This window comes from Danio aesculapii, chromosome 14 (genome assembly GCF_903798145.1).
Source record: "Danio aesculapii chromosome 14, fDanAes4.1, whole genome shotgun sequence".
NCBI lineage: Eukaryota > Metazoa > Chordata > Actinopteri > Cypriniformes > Danionidae > Danio > Danio aesculapii.
Window position 1 is genome coordinate 51,952,250 of NC_079448.1, and position 25,476 is coordinate 51,977,725.

At 35.4% G+C, this 25,476-nt stretch overlaps 1 protein-coding gene across 1 annotated transcript in view; it reads left to right on the plus strand.

Moving 5' to 3' along the window:
• Positions 1-8,995, plus strand: part of tspan17 (tetraspanin 17) — a 54,973-nt gene extending 45,978 nt beyond the window's left edge. Inside the window, exons 7-8 of the mRNA XM_056471747.1 lie at positions 3,329-3,445; positions 5,530-8,995. Coding sequence (XP_056327722.1) covers positions 3,329-3,445; positions 5,530-5,595 — 183 coding nt within the window. The 3' untranslated portion in view covers positions 5,596-8,995. The remainder of the gene's footprint in view (positions 1-3,328; positions 3,446-5,529) is intronic.
• The last annotated feature ends 16,481 nt before the right edge of the window (positions 8,996-25,476 follow it).

The following is a 25,476-nucleotide window of genomic DNA, read 5'->3' on the forward strand; positions in this document are numbered from 1 at the left end:
TCTACACCCCAACTCAATAGACACACACCTGATGCATTTTTAAACACAATTTCTAATGTATCTTGAACTCAATGTAGGACTGATATTTATGTATTTATTTATTTATTTGACATGGACATCACAATTACACTGGACAATCAAATGCATTTGTTTAAGTGTTTTAGCAAACTTGCTAATTCTCAACACCTGCCCACAGGAGGCTTGACCAAATTGACCAAATGTAACTATAATAAAAAAACATATACACAGCATTATAATTCTTTACATAAAATTACTGGAGCAAAAGCAAAGGCGACATGATCCAACAAACTAACAGCAGACTATTTGTGCAAACACTGCTGTTTTGTTTTTAACAACTTTTTAAGAACACTACTAAAAATATTTAGGTAACTTTCTGATTTTAAGCTAACAGGTAAATCATTCCACAGTTTGGCTCCCTTTACAGAGAAGACAGATTGACCAAATGAGGGGTTACACTTTGGCACTAGACAGTCACCATTAGCAGTTGCCCGTGTGACTCTGTGAGAGGTTTGATGCCTACTGATTAGATCAGAAAACAGGATTGGAACATGATTATTTAAACATTTAAAAACAAATTTAAGATAATTAAATTTAATAAAACTATCAAAACTAAAAAGGTTATGTTTACATAAAACTTGATGCCACCGCATAGGCTTTAAGTCCATCATTTTAACTGCTTGTTTATATATTGATTCAATAGGCTTCAATGTAGTTCAAGAGGCTTGTGACCATGATGTAATGCAATACGTCAAGTGAGAGAATATCATTGTGTGCATGTATAATTTTGCAGTATGATATGTTAAAAACCTTCTAATAAAACATAAATAGTTTAGACTTTGCTTAACTTTCTTACTCATATTTTTAACATTATAAAATTTTAAATTAATGTCTAGAGTTATGCCAAGATACTTAAATTCATTCACTTCTTTATAACTTTATTTTTAATGTTAATTCTATGTAATGTAATAAGAATGTAATATCTAATGTTAATTGGTAAATTATCCCAGTTACTACTAGAAAACATACAGAAAATACAACAGCAATACAATATCGTGCAGCACTAATCTGTGTGCATTAAGCCTACTATTCACATTTACTTGTCTTTATAAGCTCATTTGATTGAGCAGCAAGTAAACGGAAGTAAACTCTGCTTTTCTTTGTTTAGCCATTGTAGTAGGTCCTTGAAAAGTAAAAAAAGTTAGCAAATATCATACATCCATTTTCTTCTCCTTTCATCGACTTTTTCTGACTTCCTACCGGTTGGGTGTAACGTTTCTGAACTCCCTTGTGTCTTCTTCCCCAGAGGGACAAAAGATTCTTTGGAAAACGTGTTTGGGTGGCTCACAAAAGCTGGATTGTGTGGCTTTCTCTTTCAAATGTCACTGACAGCCCCAAATTACACCTTTTCATCTGCCTTCCTTCCCAGAATGCCATAGACAGTAGTTCAGACATTCCTGTTTGACTGTGTAACATAAACTGGATCTTCCGTGTGCTGGGTTTTATGTGTTTTTTTGTCTTGTTTTTTTCTTTTGGCGTGGGATTGAGTTTTCCAGAGAGGATATTTGTTCTCAAATAGATTAATGCGCAGGTCCGCCCAGGTGAAGGCCTGATTGTTTATCCTGGACTTGTGTAAAGATTAAAGGTCGAGCTGGTGCACAAACTGTGCTGCGCGGTGCACTTAAATGAAGATTTTTCTGCTGTATGTGCAATGCAGATGGAGAAAAACAACGGAAAATTGAAAATTAAACTGCAATTGGATTTTTTTTAAGTGAAAATACGGCAGGGAAAATAACTATTCAACACTTGATGTTGACTTGAAATTTTCAATGGATATTGGTAACAACCAAAGAAATCCATATATACAAAGAAAACAAATCCAATTAGTTTACAAATGAAGTTATGTGTAAAAAAAAATGAAATGACGCAGGGAAAAAGTATTGAACACATGAAGAAAGGGAGGTGTAGAAAGGCAGTGAAAGCCCAGACAGCAGCTGAAATCTCTCAGTAGTTTTTCAGCCACCCTGTGCCCTTCAAAATTGTAAATGAATATTCGCAGCTTCAGTCCAACATCTACATTATCAGATGATGAAGATGAAACCAGGACATTTCAGCAAGACAATGATCCAAAACACAGCCAAGGAAACTCTGAGATCCTTTCAGAGAAAGAAAATCAAGGTGTAGAATGGCCCAGCCAATCACCTGATACGAATCCAATAGAAAATACAAAGTAAAGCTCAGATTTGATAGACGAGAACCACAGAACCATCAAGATTTTGACACTGTTAAGGTCTGTGAAAAACTCACACCTGAGCAATGCATGTGAATCCGAGGGGCCTTCAAGCTGCCAGCACCAAAAAAAAAAATGTTTATTTCAGTAGTTCAGTACATTCTCCTTGTGTCAATCCATTGCTATCACACATAACTAGGGCCAGACATAATCTGCAGACATTTTTTGTTATTTCTGCTGAGAATTTGGTATAAAATCTGCAGATTTATATGGAATGATTTTGCTAATATCATAACTAAAAATGTAATATATGAAAAACTATTTTTTTAAAACTTTTATTTAATGTTTACAATGCAAATACAATTAAATCCACTTATTTGGGAAGCAAAGCGAGTCTCTCTTATAATATGTCTGCTAAAAGATATAACTAAAATATTACTTTACAAACTGTATTGTAAATAAATCATACAAACATTTTAATATTACTATTAATAAATCACAATAATATTAGTGAAATTAATTGAAAAACTGAATAATTCTAAATTTACACACATTTACACAAGTAAATAAATAGACTCAATTGCGGGCTAAAAATCTGTGGAAATCTGTAGATTTCTGCATGCACAGATTCCGTGTGGGCCTACACCCAATTCATTTTTCAGATTTATTTCTTTGTTTTATTTTTATGTTTGTATTGTTTGTGTTTTTACAAAAATCGAGTTTAATTCCATGTCAACAGCTCCTTTAGAAATATTACTTCCAGAAAAAACATGACGTGTTCAATACTTATTTTCCCAGCTGTAAAAGGGAAATGATTTGTACAGTGAATAAATGAATATTTACAATAAATAAATGATGAACCTAAAGGAGAGCAGGTAGTTAGAGGTGCTTAAATCAATATATAATATTGATAACGAAATATTACAAAACTTACTAGCTGTATTAAACAAACTAAAACAAATATCAAAAGAAAACCCTACAACATAGCAAACATCTTAAGCTACTCTTACTGAAACCAAAACAATCTGCATTCAATGATATTTTCCATTGAGTGCTGATTTGAATCATCTTTGTTGCTAGGAGTTGGATCAGCAGAAGTACATTTACACCAAGGGCTGCGTGGGACAGTTTGAAAAGTGGCTTCAGGACAATCTGATCGTTGTTGCTGGGGTGTTTGTGGGGATTGCATTATTACAGGTAAGGACAACGCTTATGGAAATGCATTGAGTGCATGCAAATGTTCTTTGACTGAAGTGATTTGCCTGAATGAGGTCTCATGTGGAATGTCATGACATGCTGCCACCTTCTGGTTAAACTTTATAATTCAGATGTAATTGTGGTCTATCTCAAAATGTCCATGTAACAGCAAAAAAATGAAAACGAATGCTATTATTTTTCAAATTGATCTTATATGAAATGGTCAAAGACAAGATTTTGGTGTCATCAAATTAAATTTGCAAGTGACTTTATATATATATATATATATATATATATATATATATATATATATATATATATATATATATATATATATATATATATATATATATATAGTGGCTTCAGGACAATCTGATCGTTGTTGCTGGGGTGTTTGTGGGGATTGCATTATTACAGGTAAGGACAACGCTTATGGAAATGCATTGAGTGCATGCAAATGTTCTTTGACTGAAGTCAAAGATATATATATATATATATATATATATATATATATATATATATATATATATATATATATATATATATATATATATATATATATATATATATATATATATATATATGTATATATATATATATATATATATATATATATATATATATATGTATATATATATATGTGTGTATATATAAAGTCACTTGCAAATTTAATTTGATGACACCAAAATCTTGTCTTTGACCATTTCATATAAGATCAATTTGAAAAATAATAGCATTCATATATATATATATATATATATATATATATATATATATATATATATATATATATATATATATATATATATATATATATATATATATATATATATATATATCCCTCTTGTAAAATTTGTATTGTTTTTCGAATATTTCCCAAGTGTTGTTTAACAGAACAAGGACATTTTTCATATTATTTTCTATGATAGTTTTCTTCTAGAGAAAGTCTTGTGTATTTTAGTTTATCTGGAGATAAAAATATTATTAGCTTTTTCGATTGGCAACAGAACATACCAATGATTTGCCTAATTAACCATGCCTAGTTAACCTAATTAACCTAGTAAAGCCTTTAAATTGCACTTTAAGCATAATACTAGTATCTTGAAAAATATCTAGTAAAGAAAATTTGAAATTATTCATTAAAAGTTATGTTTAAAAATGTGTCATCACTTAATTATTATGTATATAAATTATCATTTAAACATTTGATAAATGTACAATTTCAAGAGTTTTTGTCTTCATCTGAAAATAGAAAGCACGTTAAATAGAAGTTTAAATTTTAATGTATCAAATTTATTCATTAAATACAAAAATATGGGAGTCACGGTGGCAATCATGAGAGGGGGGTCTCTCCACTCCACCACTGGTGTGCAGCAACCACTTGGATGATGCGATGGCAGCCACAGGACAACGAAGCCAGTGCGCTTGCCACACACCAGCTGTTGCTAGATCGAAAGACAGTGATGGAGCCAATTCAGAATGGGGATGATTAGGAAGCCATGATTGGTAATGGCCAATGGAAGGAATTTAGCCGGGACACCGGGGCTACACCCCACTCTTTACTAGGAGTGCCATGCGATTTATAATGACCACAGTTTAACCACTCATCCAAAAAAAGGTTGAGCACGCCCCCTGCTGGTCTCTTTAGCACCACTTTCAACAGCAACCTAGTTTTCCCACTTAGGCTGCAGGGTGATATGGCTGATATGGTGATAATATATATATAATACAGTCAAGCCAAAATTATTCATAGCCCTGGCAAATTCTGACTTGTTTTCCCACAGTAATGCCTTTTGTACATCTTAATATCTTTTGGGAGAAGCCTGTGTGATTTTCAGGTCACAAAAAACTTGCTGGTTAAACTAAAGTAGCTTTCAGTCAGGATTTGCCAGGGGCATTAATAATTTAGATATGGTTATATTATATAGGTGTATATATGATTGCAATATTTCTTGCCTGTTAGAGTAATATATCAAGCTTATACATCAAGATATTTCTCCATTTCAGATCCACAAATGAGAGTGTTTTCACAAGAACAGTGATGTTTCTGAAGCTGTCATAAGCTTTTTCTCTTTATGTTTCAGATTTTTGGCATCTGTCTGGCTCAGAATTTGGTGAGTGACGTCAGAGCGGTCAAAGCCAACTGGTGACCCTTTGCAGACCAGAGAAATAACAGTTTACACACCACTGAGCTGCAAAGTTCCTCTCTATTAACCCTACAGACGCTGTGTGTTAGCTCTCCAAAAACCCACTGTCCATCAATATGTCCGTCTTATATTTTGTATGTGAAACCAAGCTCTTATGGAGGCTGGAGATAGATGGAGTTATCTGTGATCGAACGGATTCCCGTCAACCTGTGGATGACGTGCTTATAGAGAAACACACAGATCAACCACTGAGACTTGAAACGGAGCAGCCATGAACTTAAAGCCTTACAGCAGTGTGTGTGTGTGTTTCTCTGTACGCTTCAGCTTTTTATAGTGACTCTAGCTTCTGATTGGCTCTCTGTTGCGCAGGGCGTCCAATCAGAACGACGTACTTGATAATAATGACATGTAATGCATTTATTTTGTGTGCGTTCGGTTCTACCACTACTGTTGGCGAGCGTGTTGTCTGTCTGTACAGTTTTGATCGAGAGCGTAAAATAATCTACTGTTTCTGCTTCTGAATCTTTTCCGTCTTCGCTAATCTGCTCGGTAGATAGCTGTAGTGACACTAATGATGTATTATTATAATCATGATGCTGCTTTAAGTCATAGATGATAATATACATCGCTATACTAACCAACTGTACTTTTGTTTGCGTATGATCATGCCTTATTGAGCCCTACAGAGATGGTAGCAGAAGCCGTTTCACTGCACATGAAGCTTTTATTTTGCTACTCGGTCTGCGTCATTTGCATGCAATCATCTGTAAAGAATGACATGCACGGCATTGCAGGCCTATTTAAACACACGCACATATGTAGATGCATACGTGTGTGTTCATTTCGCATTCATTGAGTCGTGAGCTACCGCTGATAATGTGCAAAGATTAAGGATGTCCTGTGTATTTAATCATTTGTACGTGGAGCTCCGTTTTGTTTTTTGGGGGTCTTTATAACCTGTGTTAGTATCGGAGCGAATGCTGAAATGTGGGATTGCTCTCCTGTGGTGTTTTCTGGAGGAGTTTGCTGACTCCTGCTGGTGTATATAAGAGGAGCGGATGAGATTATATGCTAAAGATGATGTTTAGACCACTTTGTGTGTGCAACCAAATGGGGGACTTTTCATAAAACGTGGCAGGGTTGCATTTCATCGAGAAAACATTTATTAAAAGTATAGCTAGTTGGAGAAAATGAAGCACATTTAGCCTTAAATTCTGATTACCTTAAATAATAAATCATGTATATATAAAAATAATTAAGCTATCGCTTGGGAATTCAGGATTAACTGGGTGTGTTTGATTAAAATGTGTATTTTTTATTTAATAAAGGTCTGATTAATGTTTCTTTCAAAGTTATATGAGGGACATATGGTTTAAATCTTATATAAAAAAACAAGATATATAATAAACTTAGTGAAATAATCAGGTTTATTCAATTATATTGTTATAAACATACTCTAAATCAGTGTTTCCCAACCCTGTTCCTGAAGGCACACCAACAGTACACATTTTCAACCTCTCCCTAATCAAACACACCTGAATCATCTTATCATAACATCAGAAGAGACTCCAACACCTGAAGTTAACGGGTCAGAAAAAGGGGACATACAAAATATGTACTGTTGGTGTGCCTCCAGGAACAGTGTTGGGAAACACTGATCTAAATGACAACATTTTAAATATGCAAGAAATATCATCAGACGTTTTTTTTTTTTACTTGAGCACATAAATATTATTCATAAATGACTTGAATAATGAATTGAATATAAACATGTCTAAATGATGCTCTAAATCAGTGTTTCCCAACCTTGTTCCTGGAGGCACACCAACAGTACATATTTTGGATGTCTCCCTTATCTGACTAATTAACTTCAGGTTTTGGAGTCTCTTCTTATGTTCTAATTAGGTGATTCAGGTGTGTTTGATTAGGGAGAGGTTGAAAATGTGTACTGTTGGTGTGCCTTCAGGAACAGGGTTGGGAAACACTGCTCTAAATAATGACTTTTCAATTTGCAAGAAATATGATCAGGAGTTTACAGAACTTTTTTTTTTACTTAAGCACATAATCATATATAAATCATGAATCCAGAGATACTGAGAATTTCTGAGTGGTCATGTGAATGTGAATGTTAGAAGTTTTCCTCCTTACTTTATATATTTATATATTTAAACTGTAATAAAAGTGCACTGCCTTTAATTAATTGAAAAATAATGATATCACTGTAGGGCAAATATATATTAGAGTGGAACGTCTTAATTCAGCTCATTGAGAATAAAACTCATTAATTTCTTTATTTTTATTCTGTAAAGGTCTGATTAATGTTTCTTACAAATTTTAAATAATGAATATTGGTCCAAATAAACATTAAAAAGACACATTGCACTAAAATGCCTTAAATTGAATATAAACATGTCTGGAGTTATGCTCTAAATGACAACATTTTGAATTAGCAAGAAATAAGATCAGGGTTTACAGAACTTTTTTTTTTTACCTTAAGCAGTGCACTGCCTTTATTTAAATGAAATATTATTATATCAATGTAGTGCGAATATGAATTAAAGTGATATGATCTTAATTATTAAACATAGTAAGAATTAAAATAATTAATTTCTGATTATTAATTTCTGATGTTTCTGATTAATGTTTCTAATCTTATAAAAATAAAACAAGATATAAACATAAAAAACATATTCCACTAAATTGTCTAAAATTGAATATAAACATGTCTGAAATTATGCTATAAATGACGACATTTTGAATTTGCATAATATGATCAGGAGTTTTACGGAGCAATTTTTTTTCTTAAGCTCATAATTATAAATCTAAATCATAAATTTAGTTTCTCTGGATTCATGATTTGTGATATATAATCATGTGCTTTTATAATTATGAAGTTTTCCTCTTAGCTATAAACACATAAATGTATAAATAATAAACTGAGAAAGTGCTCTGTATCACTATTCCACTATAGCTGTATACATTTATATATTTAAACTAATAAAATAAGAGTAATACAGATAATAAAAAGAGCACTCTTTAATTCACTTCATTATAAATATAGCACTGTAGTGCAACAACAACAAAAATAATTAAGTGACAAAAACTTAATTCAGCTTAATTAGAATTAAAATTATGTATAGTATAATATATATCTAATAATATAAATTAAAATGGTGATTACAATTTAGGGAAAATGTGTGTGAAATGCAACCTGAAGATGTTTTTGTGAAATTTACCCAAATATTTTTATTTTTGTATCTCTTTCTCTTATATCAATGGCCTTTTATTTAGTTTTTTGGGTTTTTTTTCTGCACAAAGACTCTTAACATTCCCTTTTAGGGCCTCTTGCATATCATGAATGTAAAGATAAACTCTTACTAATGTTATGTCATATATATATATATATATATATATATAAATAACCTTCCCTTCAAAGTGCAATGCACAGACATATGTGAATAAAATGTATGTTTGTCCGTCTGTAGGCACACAGCTGAAAACATGGACTGTTCAGTGAATCAGACATTCCTCTTGCATGCATCGGCTTTATTTCTGCGCTGTTTTTTTTCTGCTGGTTCAACAGAAGATGACTGGTATTAAAACCATTGAGCCTTTTTGCTGGCTGTTGTCTCTGCCAGCTGTGGACGTTTGTGCATTTACAGTCATTAGAAATGTTTAAGCACAGTTTTATCTGGAGCTGGAGTTTATGATGCGATTGTGAACGCAGTTTGTCAATGATTATCCTGACGTCACTCTTGTCACTTTTATGCGCTTTGAAATATGAGTTGCTAAAGCCTATGTGCATATATAAATATATATTTTTGGTTTTGTATACATTCCCATACTAATTATCAAAGTGTCTTCACAGAAATGTTTGGATTCTACCTCATCATGGAGAAATGACTTTATTGGTGGTAGTTATTTGGAGAGTCAGAACTCTTATGCAGCAGTCATGAACATTTTCAGAACAAAAATACATGTAGAAATGAAGCGTTTTGGACACTGAATACAGTAGCAGGTCTTCTCTCACGGTCACAGCTTTGGGAACATTTTACATGATGAAAGGGTGTTCAGAAGACCTTTATAATCATGACAGGTTATGTACTTAAGATTGTATGCATGCTTATGACACCTGTTATTAATATATTAGCTCAGTTATGTCATTTTAAATGCAAAGATGACTGATTGTTGTCTTCAATAACATAATTTGTCATAAATCTGTCATAAACATTGTGTCATTATAGTTTATAGTTTCATTAATATTTTTCTGATCACTTTTTTTTTACTCTGAATGATTTTGGCATTAAAATGTCTCAATAAAAGTGTCAGTACTTGTCAAATAATATTAAAACAGCATTATTATTATTTTAATTTTAATAATAAATTCAATTTGTACCCTCTAGTTGAGGTCAAGAAATAAGTTAATGACGCTCTTATAAAAATCATGCGAATTATAACAGCCTTCTATCATGTTTATGACAGATTTATGACAGAAGTAATGTTGTCTTAAAGACATTTCTAACAACATCATCCTTGCATTAAAATGACATAACTGAGCTAATGACACTCGATGATGGTTGTCATAACCATAAAATCTCATTGCCTTTTATGGTGTCATGTCATGATTATAAAAGTGTCAGGCTCTATTTAAATGATCTAGGTGCAAAGTCTAAAGCGAATGGTGCAAAAGCTTTCTGTTCGAATCCACAGAAATATGCTCTGTGCCCCTGTCGCATGGTCTAACAGGGTTGTGCTTATTCTCTTAATGAGTTCTGGACCAATCAGAGTCTCATCTCCCATTCCCTTTAAGAGTCAGTCGCATTATGGTGCATTTGCTATTTACATGGTGGACTTTGTAAGTGGAAAAACTGAACACTTCACTAGTGAGAAAACAGAGTTAAATAGAGCATCTGCAGCGCGAGAATAAAGAATGAGCCTCCTCCATTCGGCCTCTTTACTTTTACTCTTTACTCCTTTTCTTTAATGGAGTAAGGAAACAGTGGAAACTCACTCCACTGAAGACATCCATTAGCCTACATATTTAATTTCGTTCGTTAAGCAAAAGATGTTTCGAAACTATTTCTAAATTCAGTTCTAATCTCCAGCAAATGAATAAATGAACAATAATAACGAAGCATGCTCAAACAACTGAGTTATATCCAAACACACGTCCTGTTCTTATGCCCCATATGGTCCAAACCCCAGAGGTGGACAAATCTAAGCTAGTTTTAATTAAAAGTAATATAAATATGCATATAATAAACAATACTGCTAATAATAATAACATTATACTAATGCAGATCGTCATGAATAAACTGAAAAAGCCCCCCGAGATGAGGCATGGAGGCAGTGGTTTTTATATTAATGTAGAAAATAATAATGTTTGTATCTTATTAATCCTATAATTGTTTTCATATGTAAAAATATTTGTGTGTTGCTGCACATCCTGTGTGTATTAAGCAATGTGTAGGTGTTTGGAACTTCATCGGTGCATAACTAACACGCTCTGCGCTGGACTTTAGAGCAGCTTTTAGTAGGTCAATGGCGCTGTCTATTTCAGTTCCTCAAAATAGCAACATGCCAACAATGCGCCTTAACACACCTCCTTTATAGACAAGCACACCCATAAGTCTACAAAGTGGCACAAATAGATTTGCTATTTAAATAATGTGGTGAGAAACGTGAAAATTACTGTTGCTGTAGTCTGAAAATAGCAGCAAATTGCGCCAAACACATCTTGCGCCTTATTGCACCAGATGTCTGATAGGGCCCTTCATGTCTTATGAACACCCCCTGCAAATAAAATGTTACCACAGCTTTTATTATGTAATTTTTACGTGAGCATCTGTAATGCAAAAAAATTAACAAGATTTGTTATTTGAATGGTGATGGTGACACTTTTTATTTCTTTTATATTTTATTTAAACATGTTTAGCATTTGGGTCAGCACTACTTCAGGACTCTGGTTTCTGCAAAGAATAACTAACTAATATACAGGCTTATGATTGATTATCAGAGAATATCACATGATTTTAACACTAAACGCTCTCTTGAACTGGATAAAGAGTATTGCACTTGCAAACCTGAAGCATTTTCCTCATTATATAAGTCTATGATTGTACTAACCTTTAATGACATTCCACCCGCTTCGATTGTTATCACTGGATTAAATGGACATTATCAGTGATTATCAGCTGATAGAAATGGGCCAGTAGGGGCCTACTGGTAGGCTCAGAAGGCTGTTCTCATCCATCCACAAGGATAATCAGCTATACTAATAGAGAAGACTCCAGATCTGTTTTTCCATTACTGTGACGGTTGGGTTTAGGGTTGGGGTAGGGGTAGATGTTAATAAAATACAATTAATAGGAAATTTAATAAATATTATAAATAATTCTCGTTAACTTCCAGCCAGGGGCAGCACAGTGGCACAATGTGTGTGAATGAATGTGTATGGATGTTTCCTGGTGATGGGTTGCAGCTAGAAGGGCATTCGCTGTGTAAAACATATGCTGGATAAGTTGGCGGTTCATTCCGCTGTGGCGACCCCAGATTAATAAAGGGACCAAGCCGAATGTGATCTATAGCTGACCATATAGATGGATGATTACAGCCTTCTGAGCCTTCAAGTAGGTTCAGAAAGCCCCTTCTGGCCCATATCTAACCACTGATAACGCCTATTCACTTGAGTGAAAGCATTCGAATCAGCTGGACATTCATACTTACTTATCGTGGGATATTCAGAAAATTTATAGTAAATCATATTTGATATGCAGTACTTTTGCAGTAATTTGCTTTTATTTTGATGATGTTGTTGTTGTTTTGGCCACATTTTACAATAAGGTTGTGTTAGTTAACGTATTGACTAATATGAACCAATAATGAACAGTTTAATCACAATTCAACATTTACTCATGCATTATTAAAATCCAAAGTTGTGCTTTTTATGATTATTTAATGCACTGTAAGTGGAATAAACACCGTGATAAATGTGTTCATTGTTTGTTTATGTTAGTAATTAAGTACTTTAACTACATTGTAAAAAAGTATATGCACAGTTAGTCCTGACGGCATATGTTTTTAGGTCATTGTAACTTATTAAACTAAGTTAATAATGTTCTAACTTAATTTTATAAGTCATGCAAGCTGTTTTAAGACAGTTTAACATAATAGAAGTTCAATAGACTCATAAGCTTGCACTGTAAAAAGTTTTTAGTTGCTTAAAGCGAGAAAACGAATTGCCTTAAAAGCAACAAGTTGACTTTACAAATATAATGTAAGTAAGCCCAATGTAACTTGGAACTGTTGGGTTGACTTAATTTTTATAATTATGCAAATTGCACTAAACTAACCACTTTTTTCCAATACATCTTTCTTATATTTGATTTTTTCCAGCTTTTCTGTATCCAGCAAAATGACATGCAGTAAAATAAATCTGCTCTTCCTGACTCCAGTGTGTCTTCTGAATTCAATACAGATAATAATTGTAGATTTTATAATCTTAATGAAGCAATAATAATAGTAATAACTACAGTAATTATTTGAAAACGGACATGCTAAAATAGTCTGAGACTGTAAAAAGGGATTAGTTGACTTTAAAAAAGTGAGTTCAATTAGCATAATTATAAAAATTAAGTCAACTTAACAGTTCCAAGTTACAATGGGTTTACTTACATTATCCTTGTGAAGTCAACGTGTTGCTTTTAAGGCAATTGGTTTACTCGCTTTAAGTAACTAATCACTTTGTTATTAAAAATTCAAGGCAACCAGGATTTTTTAGTGTGCAGCAACCTTATTGTAAAATGTCACAGTTTTATATATATATATATATATGATTCTCGTCCATTTATTGAGGCGTCCACGAATGGACTTTTCTTGTGGGAGATGGTCTGTTACACTGTACACTATGATACGAGATATGCTCTTTCTTTTTTCATAATAAAATGAATTTATGACATTCTGAACTCTGCTTCTTTCATCTGCGCCTGACAATCGGCGTTCACAGACGGATCGTTGAATAATTATAGTGACATTTCCAGCTGGAAAATCATCAATCATGTATTAATCAACAGCTAATGGGGCTGGATTCATTGTTTTTCTCCTCTCACACAAGGTCAAAGTAAATTATAGGATTTTAAGATTGCTCCTAAATTGCTGTTGGTGGACTTATTTTGTCAGCAAAGTTGCACTTCGGAGAACCTGTAACTTTCAGATCTTTTGAATATTTAATGAAATATGCTCTTAAATATCACATTTTTATTATTTGTTATGATTTTATTATTGTGTTGGTTGAAATATGAAAGGGGGTTTTTAAGTATCAAAAATTAAAGCGTTATACAGTTTTATTTATTAGGATTTGACATACATGTTGTTTTATGTTTTTTTATTTTTTACTAAATATTTATTTTTCCACGATTTCCATTAATAATATACACTCAATGGCCACTTTATTAGGTACACCTGTCCAACTGCTCGTTAACGCAAATTTCTAATGTGTCAATCACATGGCAGCAACTCAATGCATTTAGGCATGTAGACATGATCAAGACGATCTGCTGCAGTTCAAACCGAGCATCAGAATGGGGAAGAAAGAGGATTTAAGTGACTTTGAACGTGGCATGGTTTTTGGTGCCAGGCGGGCTGATCTGAGTATTTCAGAAACTGCTGATCTACTGGGATTTTTACGCACAACCATCTCTAGAGTTTACAGAGAATGGTCTGAAAAAGAGGAAATATCCAGTGAGCGGCAGTTCTGTGGGCACTAATGCCTTGATGATGTCAGAGGAGAATGGCCAGACTGGTTCCAGCTGATAGAAAGGCAACAGTAACTCAAATAAGCACTCGTTACAACCAAGGTCTGCAGAAGAGCATCTCTGAACACACAACACATCCAACCTTGAGGCGGATGGGCTACAGCAGCAGAAGACCACACCGGGTGCCGCTCCTGTCAGCTAAGAACAGGAAACTGAGGCTACAATTCACACAGGCTCACCAAAACTGGACAATAGAAGATTGGAGAAGCGTTGCCTGGTCTGATGAGTCTCCATTTCTGCTGCAACATTCAGATGGTCGGGTCAGAATTTGGTGTCAACACCATGAAAGCATGGATCCATCCTGCCTTGTATCAACTGTTTAGGCTGGTGGCGGTGGTGTAATGGTGTAGGGGATATTTTTTGGCACACTTTGGGCTCATTAGTACCAATTGAGCATCGTGTCAACACCACTGCCTACCTGAGTATTGCTGCTGACCATGTCCATCCCTTAATGATCCTCTGATGGCTACTTCCAGCAGGATAACGCACCATGTCATAAAGCCTGAATCATCTCAGACTGGTTTCTTGAACATGACAATGAGTTCACTGTACTAAAATGGCCTCCACAGTCACCAGAGCTCAATCCAATAGAGCACCTTTGGGATGTGGTGGAATGGGAGATTCTCATCATGGATGTGCAGCCGACAAATCTGCAGCAACTGTGTGATGCCATCATGTCAATATGGAGCAAAATTTCTGAGGAATATTTCCAGTACCTTGTTGAATCTGTGCCACGAAGGATTAAGGCAGTTCTGAAGGCAAAAGGGGGCCCAACCTGGTACTAGTAGTAGGTGTACCTAATAAAGTGGCCAGTAAGTGTAATTCAGAGTAATAATAATTTAATTATCATGTATATTTAGTGCAAGAGCCATTATATGCAATAAACATAATCTACAGTATCTATCTATCTATCTATCTATCTATCTATCTATCTATCTATCTGTCTATCTGTCTATCTATCCATCTACCTACCTATCTATCTGTCTCTGTCTGTCTGTCTGTCATTCTGTCTATCTATCTATCTATCTATCTATCTATCTATCTATCTATCTATCTATCTATCTATCTATCTATCTCTGTCTGTCTGTCTGTCTGTCTGTCTGTCTGTCTATCCGTCCGTCCGTCCATCTATCTATCTATCTACTTGTCTGTCTATCTATCTGTCTGTCTATCTGTCTGTCTATCCGTCTATCTATCTATCCGTCTGTCCGTCCGTCCGTCCATCCATCCATCCATCCATCCTTGTTATATTGCTCTTTTTTACCTTACATTTTATAATTCATGCTCTTTCAAGTTACTTTTAGTTTGTTTTGTGTTCTGTAGATATAGTGTGCTTTGCATTTAATTAAAAAAGCTTTTAATCAATGTTGTTTATTTATTTATTAATAAGAACGCATAGACTTCTAAATAAATTCAACATAACTTTAATCAAAGCTCTGGTGTTATTTTCGCTCTGACCGCTAGATGGAGACAAACCCTCAGAGTCAATAACAGCAGTAAATCCCGCAAGTGTCCTGTCTTTATTATCTCATCTTTCTTTTGTTCAGGAGCGCTGACACAAGTAAAGCAGAAACACCACACGAGCATCATTTTCCATATGTTTTAATGCGCTAATCTGCTCTTTGACTCTTTCTCTCTGCACATACAGCATTAAACACCGCGGCCGCCATCTGGACGCTTTATTAAGCACATTTGTTTTCTGCTCCTGTTTTTTTCCTTCCTCGAGTTCTAGTCGTGGTGGATCTGTCAGTAAACTTTCTTTTTGTAGGTATTGCAGGGTGTGAATTACAGGGGGGGGGGGGGGGGGGGGGGGGGGGTTGGGTTGAATGTCTCCCCTGATTAACCCTTGATCGCTCCTGAAGGACGTCAAACAATATGTATGAGCGGTCAGCATTTTAATAGTTAGAAAAAGTTTGCCCTGATCTGTATTTTAAATAATAATAATGTTAATAATTAAAATAATAGATCATATAAATATACATTTGACAATCCCTATAATGGCTCATACCATTGCGAATGCATAATCGCGCAAAAATGAATGAAACAATAGGGACAATCTCGAAAAATATCTGTTTGTTTTTACATATACCCCTAAAGTCAAATTAGATGCATAGTAAATAATTCTGATCTGTATTTTAAATAGTTATGCAAATATTTAATATAAAAAATGGGATAAATATGCATTTGACCACCCCTATAATGGTTCATACCACTGTGAATGCATAATCGCGCCATCCAGTCTTTGCTAAAAAAGTAATTCAAGTCAGACAAAAAATTCGTAAAATCTCGAAAAATTTCTATGTTTTTACATATAGCCTTAAAGTAAAATCAAATTAGATGCATTGTAAATAATTTTAATCTGTATTTTACTTAATAATGTTAATATTTAAAAAAATAGATTAGATAAATATACATTTGACCACCCCTATAATGGTTCATACCATTATGAATGCATAATCGCGCCAATCAGTCTTTGCTGAAAAATGAATTCAGTCTCACAAAACTAGGTAAAGTCTCGAAAAAATACATGCTTGTTTCCAGATATAGCCTTAAAGTAAAGTCAAAGTAGATGCATAGTAAATAATTCTGATCTGTATTTGAAATAATGATGTTAATAATTAAAATAATAGATGAGATAATTATAAATATGACCACCCCATAATGGTTCACACCATTGTGAATGAATAATCGCGCCAATCAGTCTTTGCGGAAAAAAATATTTCAAGTCAGACAAAAATAGGTAAAATCTTGAGAAATATATGTTTGTTTCTACTTATAGCCTTAAAGTCAAATTAGATTCATAGTGAATAGTTTGATCTGTCTTTTCAAAAATAATGTTAATAATTGATAAGATACACATTTGACCATTTAGTCAGTTTACGCTTGAACAACTAAATGAATGCTTAAATCTATTTTACTGACTGTATTGTAATTACATTACAATGTACATTACACAAACATTACAACATGGATGGTGTAAAAGCTACCTTGCGAAATTGAAAATAATCACGTTAAGCTTTCACCGAAAGTTTGTCGTTGGCTTTAAAACTCTAGTTCTGTATAGAGTCCATCGTGCCAATCAGTCTATGCGGGAAATCATTCAACAGTTAAGCCAGCAGATCTAGAGCGCCAACAAAAAAGGTAAAAGTCTGGTAAAATATGTGTTTGTTTCTACATATAGCTTAAGATAAAGTCTAGAAGACCACACCGGGTGCCAATCCTGTCAGCTAAGAACAGGAAACTGAGGCTACAATTCACACAGGCTCACCAAAACTGGACAATAGAAGATTGAAGAAACCTTGCCTGGTCTGATGAGTCTCCATTTCTGCTGCCACATTTGGATGGTCGGGTCAGAATTTGGCGTCAACAATATGAAAGCATGGATCCATCCTGCCTTGTATCAACGGTTCAGCCTGGTGGTGGTGGTGTAATGGTGTGGGGGATATTTTCTTGGCACACTTTGGGCTCATTAGTACCAATTGAGCATTATGTCAACGCCACAGCCTACCTGAGTATTGTTGCTGACCATGTCAGACATCCCAAGTCTCCCGAAAGTTGCCCGCAAACGAATGATAATCTCCCGAAAATCATGCGTCACCTGCCCAGTTCTCAAATACTTTGCGCACTTCATTCAACAGGATTCCTCCTCGCTCTTCAGATACGTTGCCCCCCCCCCCCCCCCATTTTTCACATATGTCGTGCTTCCCCTCCCTCCACTTTTCAGATGTCGCGCAACTTTTCAGATATTTCATGCCCCCTTCCCCCCACTTTTCAAATATGTTGCGCTCCCACCCCCCCATGGGCAACCACCTACAAATCATCTTCTGATTGCCACTTCCAGCAGGTTAACACCATGTCATAAAGCGTGAATCATCTCAGACTGGTTTCTTGAACATGACAATGAGCTCACTGTACTCAAATGGCCTCCACAGTTAGCAGATCTCAATCCAATAGAGCACCTTTGGAATGTGGTGTAATGGGAGATTCGCATCATGGATGTGCAGCCGACAAATCTGCAGCAAATCTCTGAGGAATATTTTCAGTACCTTGTTGAATCTATGCCAAGAAGGCAGTTCAAAATGGCAAAATGAGGTCCAACCCGGCTCTAGTAAGGTGTACCTAATAAAGTGGCCGGTGAGTGTATGCTTTCTATATGAATTTAAGTTTTTTTTAAGAATTTGAGTTTTTACTGAAAATGGCACATGCATAATACTGGAATTGCTCTGGTGACAATATCAACAGTAGCTTCTTTAAAATAGCGCCCCCTGCAGATGAACAGCCACAATTAGATCCCACAGTGCTTCTCATGCATGTTCAGTCAAATCAAATAAAGCTGAAATATTGAGCATGTTTGACTGGAGGGCTGGTTTCTGATATTTTCCAGAGCGCGTGTTTCCGATCGGATCCTCATCAGTTTAAAGGAGCATCAGATCATCGCCCGGAGGAAAGGGAGATTCTTATATAGCAAACTTCTGATGTGCTCTCCTCATGCGCCCTTTCAGCACACGACTGAACCCTGACTGCATTACTCAACATCTAAAAAAGCAGGAAAATCTGACATTTAGCCAGGACTTGAGGATGTGCTCAGTCTAACCTTAAAGTCCACATGAACCGGAAGCTGCGACCATTTTTTTCTTTTGTATTGTGAAGCAGCTCCTAGAAGACAGAATATTAAATGAGAAAACAGTGGGCGTGGCTTGTTTTTTCTACTTCGAGCTGATTGGATGTAGTAAAGTAGGCAATTCATTCAGAAAGATGGGAAATGGGTTTGGGGAGAGTTATTACAACTAGGGTTGGGCAATGTCGCCAATTTGGCATCGTGCGTCATCTAATGTGAAACATCGAGATAGACAATGGCATCATCGTCGTAGGCGGCGGTGAATTTATTATTTCTGAATAATTAATTAATTAATTAATTCATAACGAATTACCGTGACTCTGGCCTGTCGCAGTCCACCCCTCACTTGCTCTTCACTTGCCGATCGCACCTTTCCCTCTGCTCTTCGTTAACTGATCACACGTTAACCCCCCCCGTGTTTTACACTTATCCGTTCAACCCCCCAACCCACCAACCCCTTCTACAATTACCGATCGAATACACAACCCTCCCCCCACTCTTCAATTACCGATCCAACCAACCCCAACACCCCCCCCCCCCCCCCCTTCACTTCTCCGATCGACCACTCCCACCCTCTTTAATTACCGATCGAACATCCCACCCTCCCACCCGTCTTCACTTACCGATTGACCATCCCACCCTTCCACCCCTCTTCAATTACCGATTGACCACCCCACCCTCCCCCTACTCTTCAATTACCGGTCCCAGTCCGCTCTGCCCATAACCAAATCATAAATAGAGAAAGATAAGTTACACACTAATTACCTCCTGTCAGTCACTTTTTCCGCAGGACTCTGGCATGAATAGGCCAGATCTGTGATAATAGAGTGATCAGTGTCGTTATAATGGCGTCCACAAACTTGGTTGGTAAAAAAGGTGAACAACCAACAGGAACCAACCAACAGTATCTGAGGTTTTCACTAAAATGACTACGTACAAGCGTGAAGGCGAAAATTGAAGCAGTGTACTGCCGCTGTGAAATGTTACCTGATAGATTCAAAAGACCATTAGATAGAGACCAGATTTATTTAATATCACATTAAACAACTAGAGTAAGACCCGATCCAGCGGTACATCCTTGATAAACTGTCCGACGTGCACTGCTCTCTGGGGTTTTGTGCTTAAAGCACCCGCTGACTGCTGAAGCTCAGACGCATGCGTATGCAGCAGCGCATGCCTGTGTGTGTGTGTGTGTGTGTGTGTCGTCACGTGATGTGGTTTTCAGTGGTAAAGTGTGGAAGTCAGTGTGGACATGGGTCGTTTTTGTTGTAGTTAAAAGACGTATTAGAGTAAACGGGGCATAAGTGTGTATTTTTCATGAGCGGGTTGCTGCTGTGATGCCGGCTCAGCTTTGTGATGTCGTCTATCGACCCAACCATAATTACAACCTAACAGACTCCTCCTGGTCAACATTTCTGTTTGTTGTCAAAACCAACAGCTGAAGCGGTGTGATTAAGTATGTTAGCCCCGCCCAATACCTCAGACGGATTGAATTGAACTGAAAACAAACAGGAAGTGCATTTTCAGATTTCACTTAAAGATTATAAGAGCGAACTTAATTTTCTTAATGACATGCACAGATGAATTGTTCACCACAAAACTAGCAACGTGAGCTAACAAAATCAATATGGTCAGTTTTGATTTTATATGTACTTTATAGAAAGTCTAGTTTAATGATAGACCATGTTCTGAAAGAGGATCAGCGGTGGTGTCACTTCTTTTATTCTCGGAGATGCGCGGTGGAATCGATTGCTCAGTTATATTATAGCAACCGTGTGTCATGATAAAATTGGTACAAAGTGTATTTATTTGTTCTGTGTCATCAGAACAGGCTTTTAGGCACTTTGGCTGTTTCTCAATACCGAGAACGCAGAGAACGGACTCGTTTTCTCATGGAGACCTTTCTTGCCAGGTCACCTCAGAAGACTAAACACGGGAGACTCGTGTGACAAATGAGATCAGGGTATATGCAGGAATCCTAAAGGTAATTTCAATACCATTTTACGACTTTTTAAAGAATATTTTAAGACCTTATCATCACTTCAAGTTGTAATCAGTATCAAACTTTTAACTTAATAAACAGTTGTCATTAAATAAATCAATGGAGCACAACTATGCAACAGAACTCGGATAAGTTCAGAAGAAATAAAACTTGAAAGAATAAATTACGTGGTTGTTTTCAGCTGGTTAAACTCGTCTTTCTCCAGCCAGGAGTACGCAAACTTGCATTTTCCCATTGTTCTTTTTCATATCTGTTTCGCTCTATGGTTTCACTCAGGGACGTTGCTAGATATATAGCTCTACTGGGGCACAGCTCCCCCTAAAAAAAAAAAAAAGTTGTGTGTGTATAATGTATTATATATATATATATATATATTTTTTTTCCCAATTTCTGTTTAACGGAGAGAAGATTTTTTTTGTCAGCACATTTCTGCACATAATAGTTTTATTAACTCTTTTCTAATAACTGATTTATTTTTTCTTTGCCATGATGACAGTAAATAATATTTGACTAGATATTCTTCAAGACACTTCTATACAGCTTAAATGATATTTAAAGGCTTAACTAGGTTAATTAGGTTAACTAGGCAGGTTAGGGTAATTAGCCAAGTTATTGTATAACGATGGTTTGTTCTGTAGACTATCGGAAAAAAAAAATAGCTTAAAGGGGCTAATAATATTGACCTTAAATTTTTTTTAAATTAAAAACTGCTTTTATTCTAGCCGAAATAAAACAAATAAGGCTTTCTCCAGAAGAAAAAATATTATCAGACATACTGTGAAAATTTCTGTTTAAATTTGAAATTAAAAAAGAAAAAAAAAATTCAAAGAAGGTCTAATAACTCTGACTTCAACTGTACATATATATATTATAAATAAATAACAGTATTTTTATTATATAATTGTTATTCTAAATAAATAACAGAAATTAATCCTAAATGTAACTAGAAAACAATCTAAAGACACAATTGGAGGGATGCTAAGATAAGTTAAGAAATGTTTTGCATGAATATTAATTTTATTAGAATGAAATTCTATAGACAATTCTATACAATACAAAAAGAAGATATTATATTATAAGATTTATTATTTATATTTATTAAGATTATTATATTATAAGAGTATAGAATTATCTGTTGTGTGTTGTCCAACACAGTCTCACGGCAATTCGTAACTTTTTGATTTAGTGGCTAATTCGTATGAATTCGTACGATCTAATTTGTATAATTTAGTACGATTTGCTCATCACCCAATGACAGTTGGGTTTAGGGGTGGGGTTAGGTGCCACGCCTCCTTTTTAAAATCTTACAATTTTGTACAACTGAACTCTACTACGAACTACGAATTAGCCACTAAACTGACAAAACGTAAAATACCTACGTTTTCTCGTGAGATCAGGCTGGTGTTGTCTTAGACCTGACTCATGGCTGAGAATTAGGTTTATTAAGTCTTACCTCCCTGACTCATCATCCCTTTTTTGCTTCATAAAAAAGATCAATGTGGAGCCATGCATGCTTAGTCTAAGGCCCAATTCCAATTCTATTTTTGTACCCCTTCCTCATGGCCCTTAAAACCGAGTGTGAAGGTGAAGAGCTTAAAAATGTACCGCTAAGAATTGTGACTACAGCACCTGCACACATCATCATATGTCATCATGATCTCTTCCTTCATATGAGATCAGACGATGGCGACTGCTGTAGTTATTCCAGTTGTGCTATTTTCTGGTATTTACCTTAAGGAAATCACTGAAGGCATATATTATGTTATCATGACGATATAATGTGGCAATAAGATCATAACTGTACTGTGCTTTTACACCGTGGCCAAATTCATCTATGTAAACACACCAAAAACAACATTAACATTATAGCGGACACTGTAAACAGCTCATTCACAGCCACTAGACTTTTCTGACAGGGTATTTGAGTGTCATCGAGTGTCAGAATGACAATTATTAGTAGGGATTATTAATTGCGAAATTTAGTGGCTTTTATTGTCGCGTTTTTTTTAAACCATGACGGTAAAACATGAACGCGGTTATGAATATATTAAAACATGTGCTTGTGTGTTGTAAAAATTCGTAATAATGACAAAAAATACTAATTTGTGGATCTCCTTACTTCCTGGTGCAGTTGTGGCTGATGTATTCTGGGAAATTTTCTTACCCCTTGGTTTCGAGTGTGGTCCTGAATAATCTTCGTTCGAAGGGGTATCTACCCCTTGCCCTTAGCCCTACACCATCAAGCTAAAGAGAATTGGGACACCCCTACCCCTTCACGGGAACGTGCAAAACGAGGGGTAGTGGTAAAGGGAAGGGCTAAGGGGTAGAATCGGGATTGGGCCTAAATAATATTGAATCACCACCATATTATTTAAAATTTGTTTTGTCAACTTGCACAACTCACTGCGTGTCGACACCCCGCATAAAAGACTGTTTCACAACGCATGAGCAGAGCGGCTATTTTTTTTTGGCGTGCGTGTTAACAACTGGGACAGAAGAAGCGTGTCAGCATCAAGCAGGAGCGGTGGGATGCGCTACGGTTTATAGTTTATACAACGACTTATTGTTTTTCCCCCTTTCAGTATATATAACATGGACAAAAACCTTACAAATATACTTAACACAATACAAATAAAACAGATATACACATTTCAGCAAATAAACACCCTTAATCTGTTCATGCCTTTATTCAGATTTTAATGTTAATGTTTGCTTTCGCCGTCTCATTTAGGTAAACTCCTGAGATGAATAAGTTATATCTTTGAACTTTAATAATAAAGATGTATAAAATGCTGCGCTTCCAACCTGCTTTATTCAGCCGCAATGACTTTAGCCCCTTTCACACATACAGACATCTCCGCAAAATTACTGGCAATTTTCTGTTTTTTTAGTCATATCACACATTAAAGGACATTTGTATAGAAAATTATAGCGTAAACAGCAGTGTCTGGACTTGCTGCATCACAAATACCAATATTTTAATAATTTATACAAAATTAATCAATTTCAGGCCATCGGATGTTAGGCATGGATGCATACATCGTGATTTCAAAACTATTACATTGCTTTGTAAAGGTTTATTATTACCATTTGTTGCGTCTCCCTATACAGATTGATAGAGCGCATGGACCCGGAAGACGCTTCACGTGACGTCACACTTAACAAGCGGATGGGTGAATTGAATAAACTAAATTGTCAGTAGTATATGAGTGTGTTTGTGAACATGAGTGTGGGTGTTTTCCAGTACTGGGTTGCGGCTGGAAGGGTAACTGCGTAAAACTTATGCTGGAATAGTTGGCGGTTCATTCCGCTGTGGCAACCCTGATAAATATTGGACTAAGCCGAAGGAAAATGAACTTGTGCAATAGAATTACATTATTATATTCTCTGTAACCCAGTCCTTTTGAATCATTATTTTATTTTGAATTATTATTGACTTTATTTTTATTTCAGCCAAAGATTTTCAAGGAATGTGATTATTTTTTGTGGAAAAGCTTTAAAAAATTTTAGTTTTTCCTGTAAAAATATACAAACAAAACCAAGATCAATTAACTCGCTTGTTTTCAGAACATTTGCTGGCAGCTTTGCTTTTCTTCATGTTTTTATCATGATGAACTTGGATTTAGTGGGCTGTAAAAACAATAAACAATTTATTTTCTCTCAGAGTGTTCCAGCTACTAATAGTCGAAAATATATTTGTACTAGATTCAGCAGTGGCTCAAAAATATACAAACATTTTAGTATTACAATAACAACAAACATCTTATTGTGAAAATGAATATAGTGTGTGTATGTGTGTGTGTGTGTGTGTGTGTGTGTGTGTGTGTGTGTGTGTGTGTGTGTGTGTGCTCGGCAGTGAACTCGCGGCAGATCCGTCTGATTCATCTTCAAATCTCATGACTGTTCTCTAAACATAATTAGAGGAGAGTGGCTGCAAACATGAAAAACTTGAACGTGTGTGTGTGTGTGTGTTTGTGTGATGCAGTGTTATTTTCACTTGAAAGCAAAGATCTATGCATTAGACTGAGATAATGATGGAGACAAGCTTTGAAACGCTTTTACTTGGATTTCTAGCATTATTGCATCCAAGCAATTAAGGGACTGCTGTATTCATTCATTCATTCATTATTTTCCTTCAGGTTATTCCCTGTTTTATTAGGGGTCGCCACAGTGGAATGAACCGCCAACTATTCCAGCATATATTTTACACAGCGGATGCCCTTCCAGCCGCAACCCATACTGGGAAACACCCCCACACTCTATACTACTCTTTAAATAGTATAAGACTAAAGTATTTAATATAAACTCACCGGCCACTTTATTAGGTACACATTAGTAGTACCGTGTTGGACCCATTTTTGCTTTCAGATCTGCCTTAATCCTTCGTGGCATAGATTCAGCAAGGCACTAGAAATAATGCTTAGAGATTTTGGTCCATATTGACATGATAG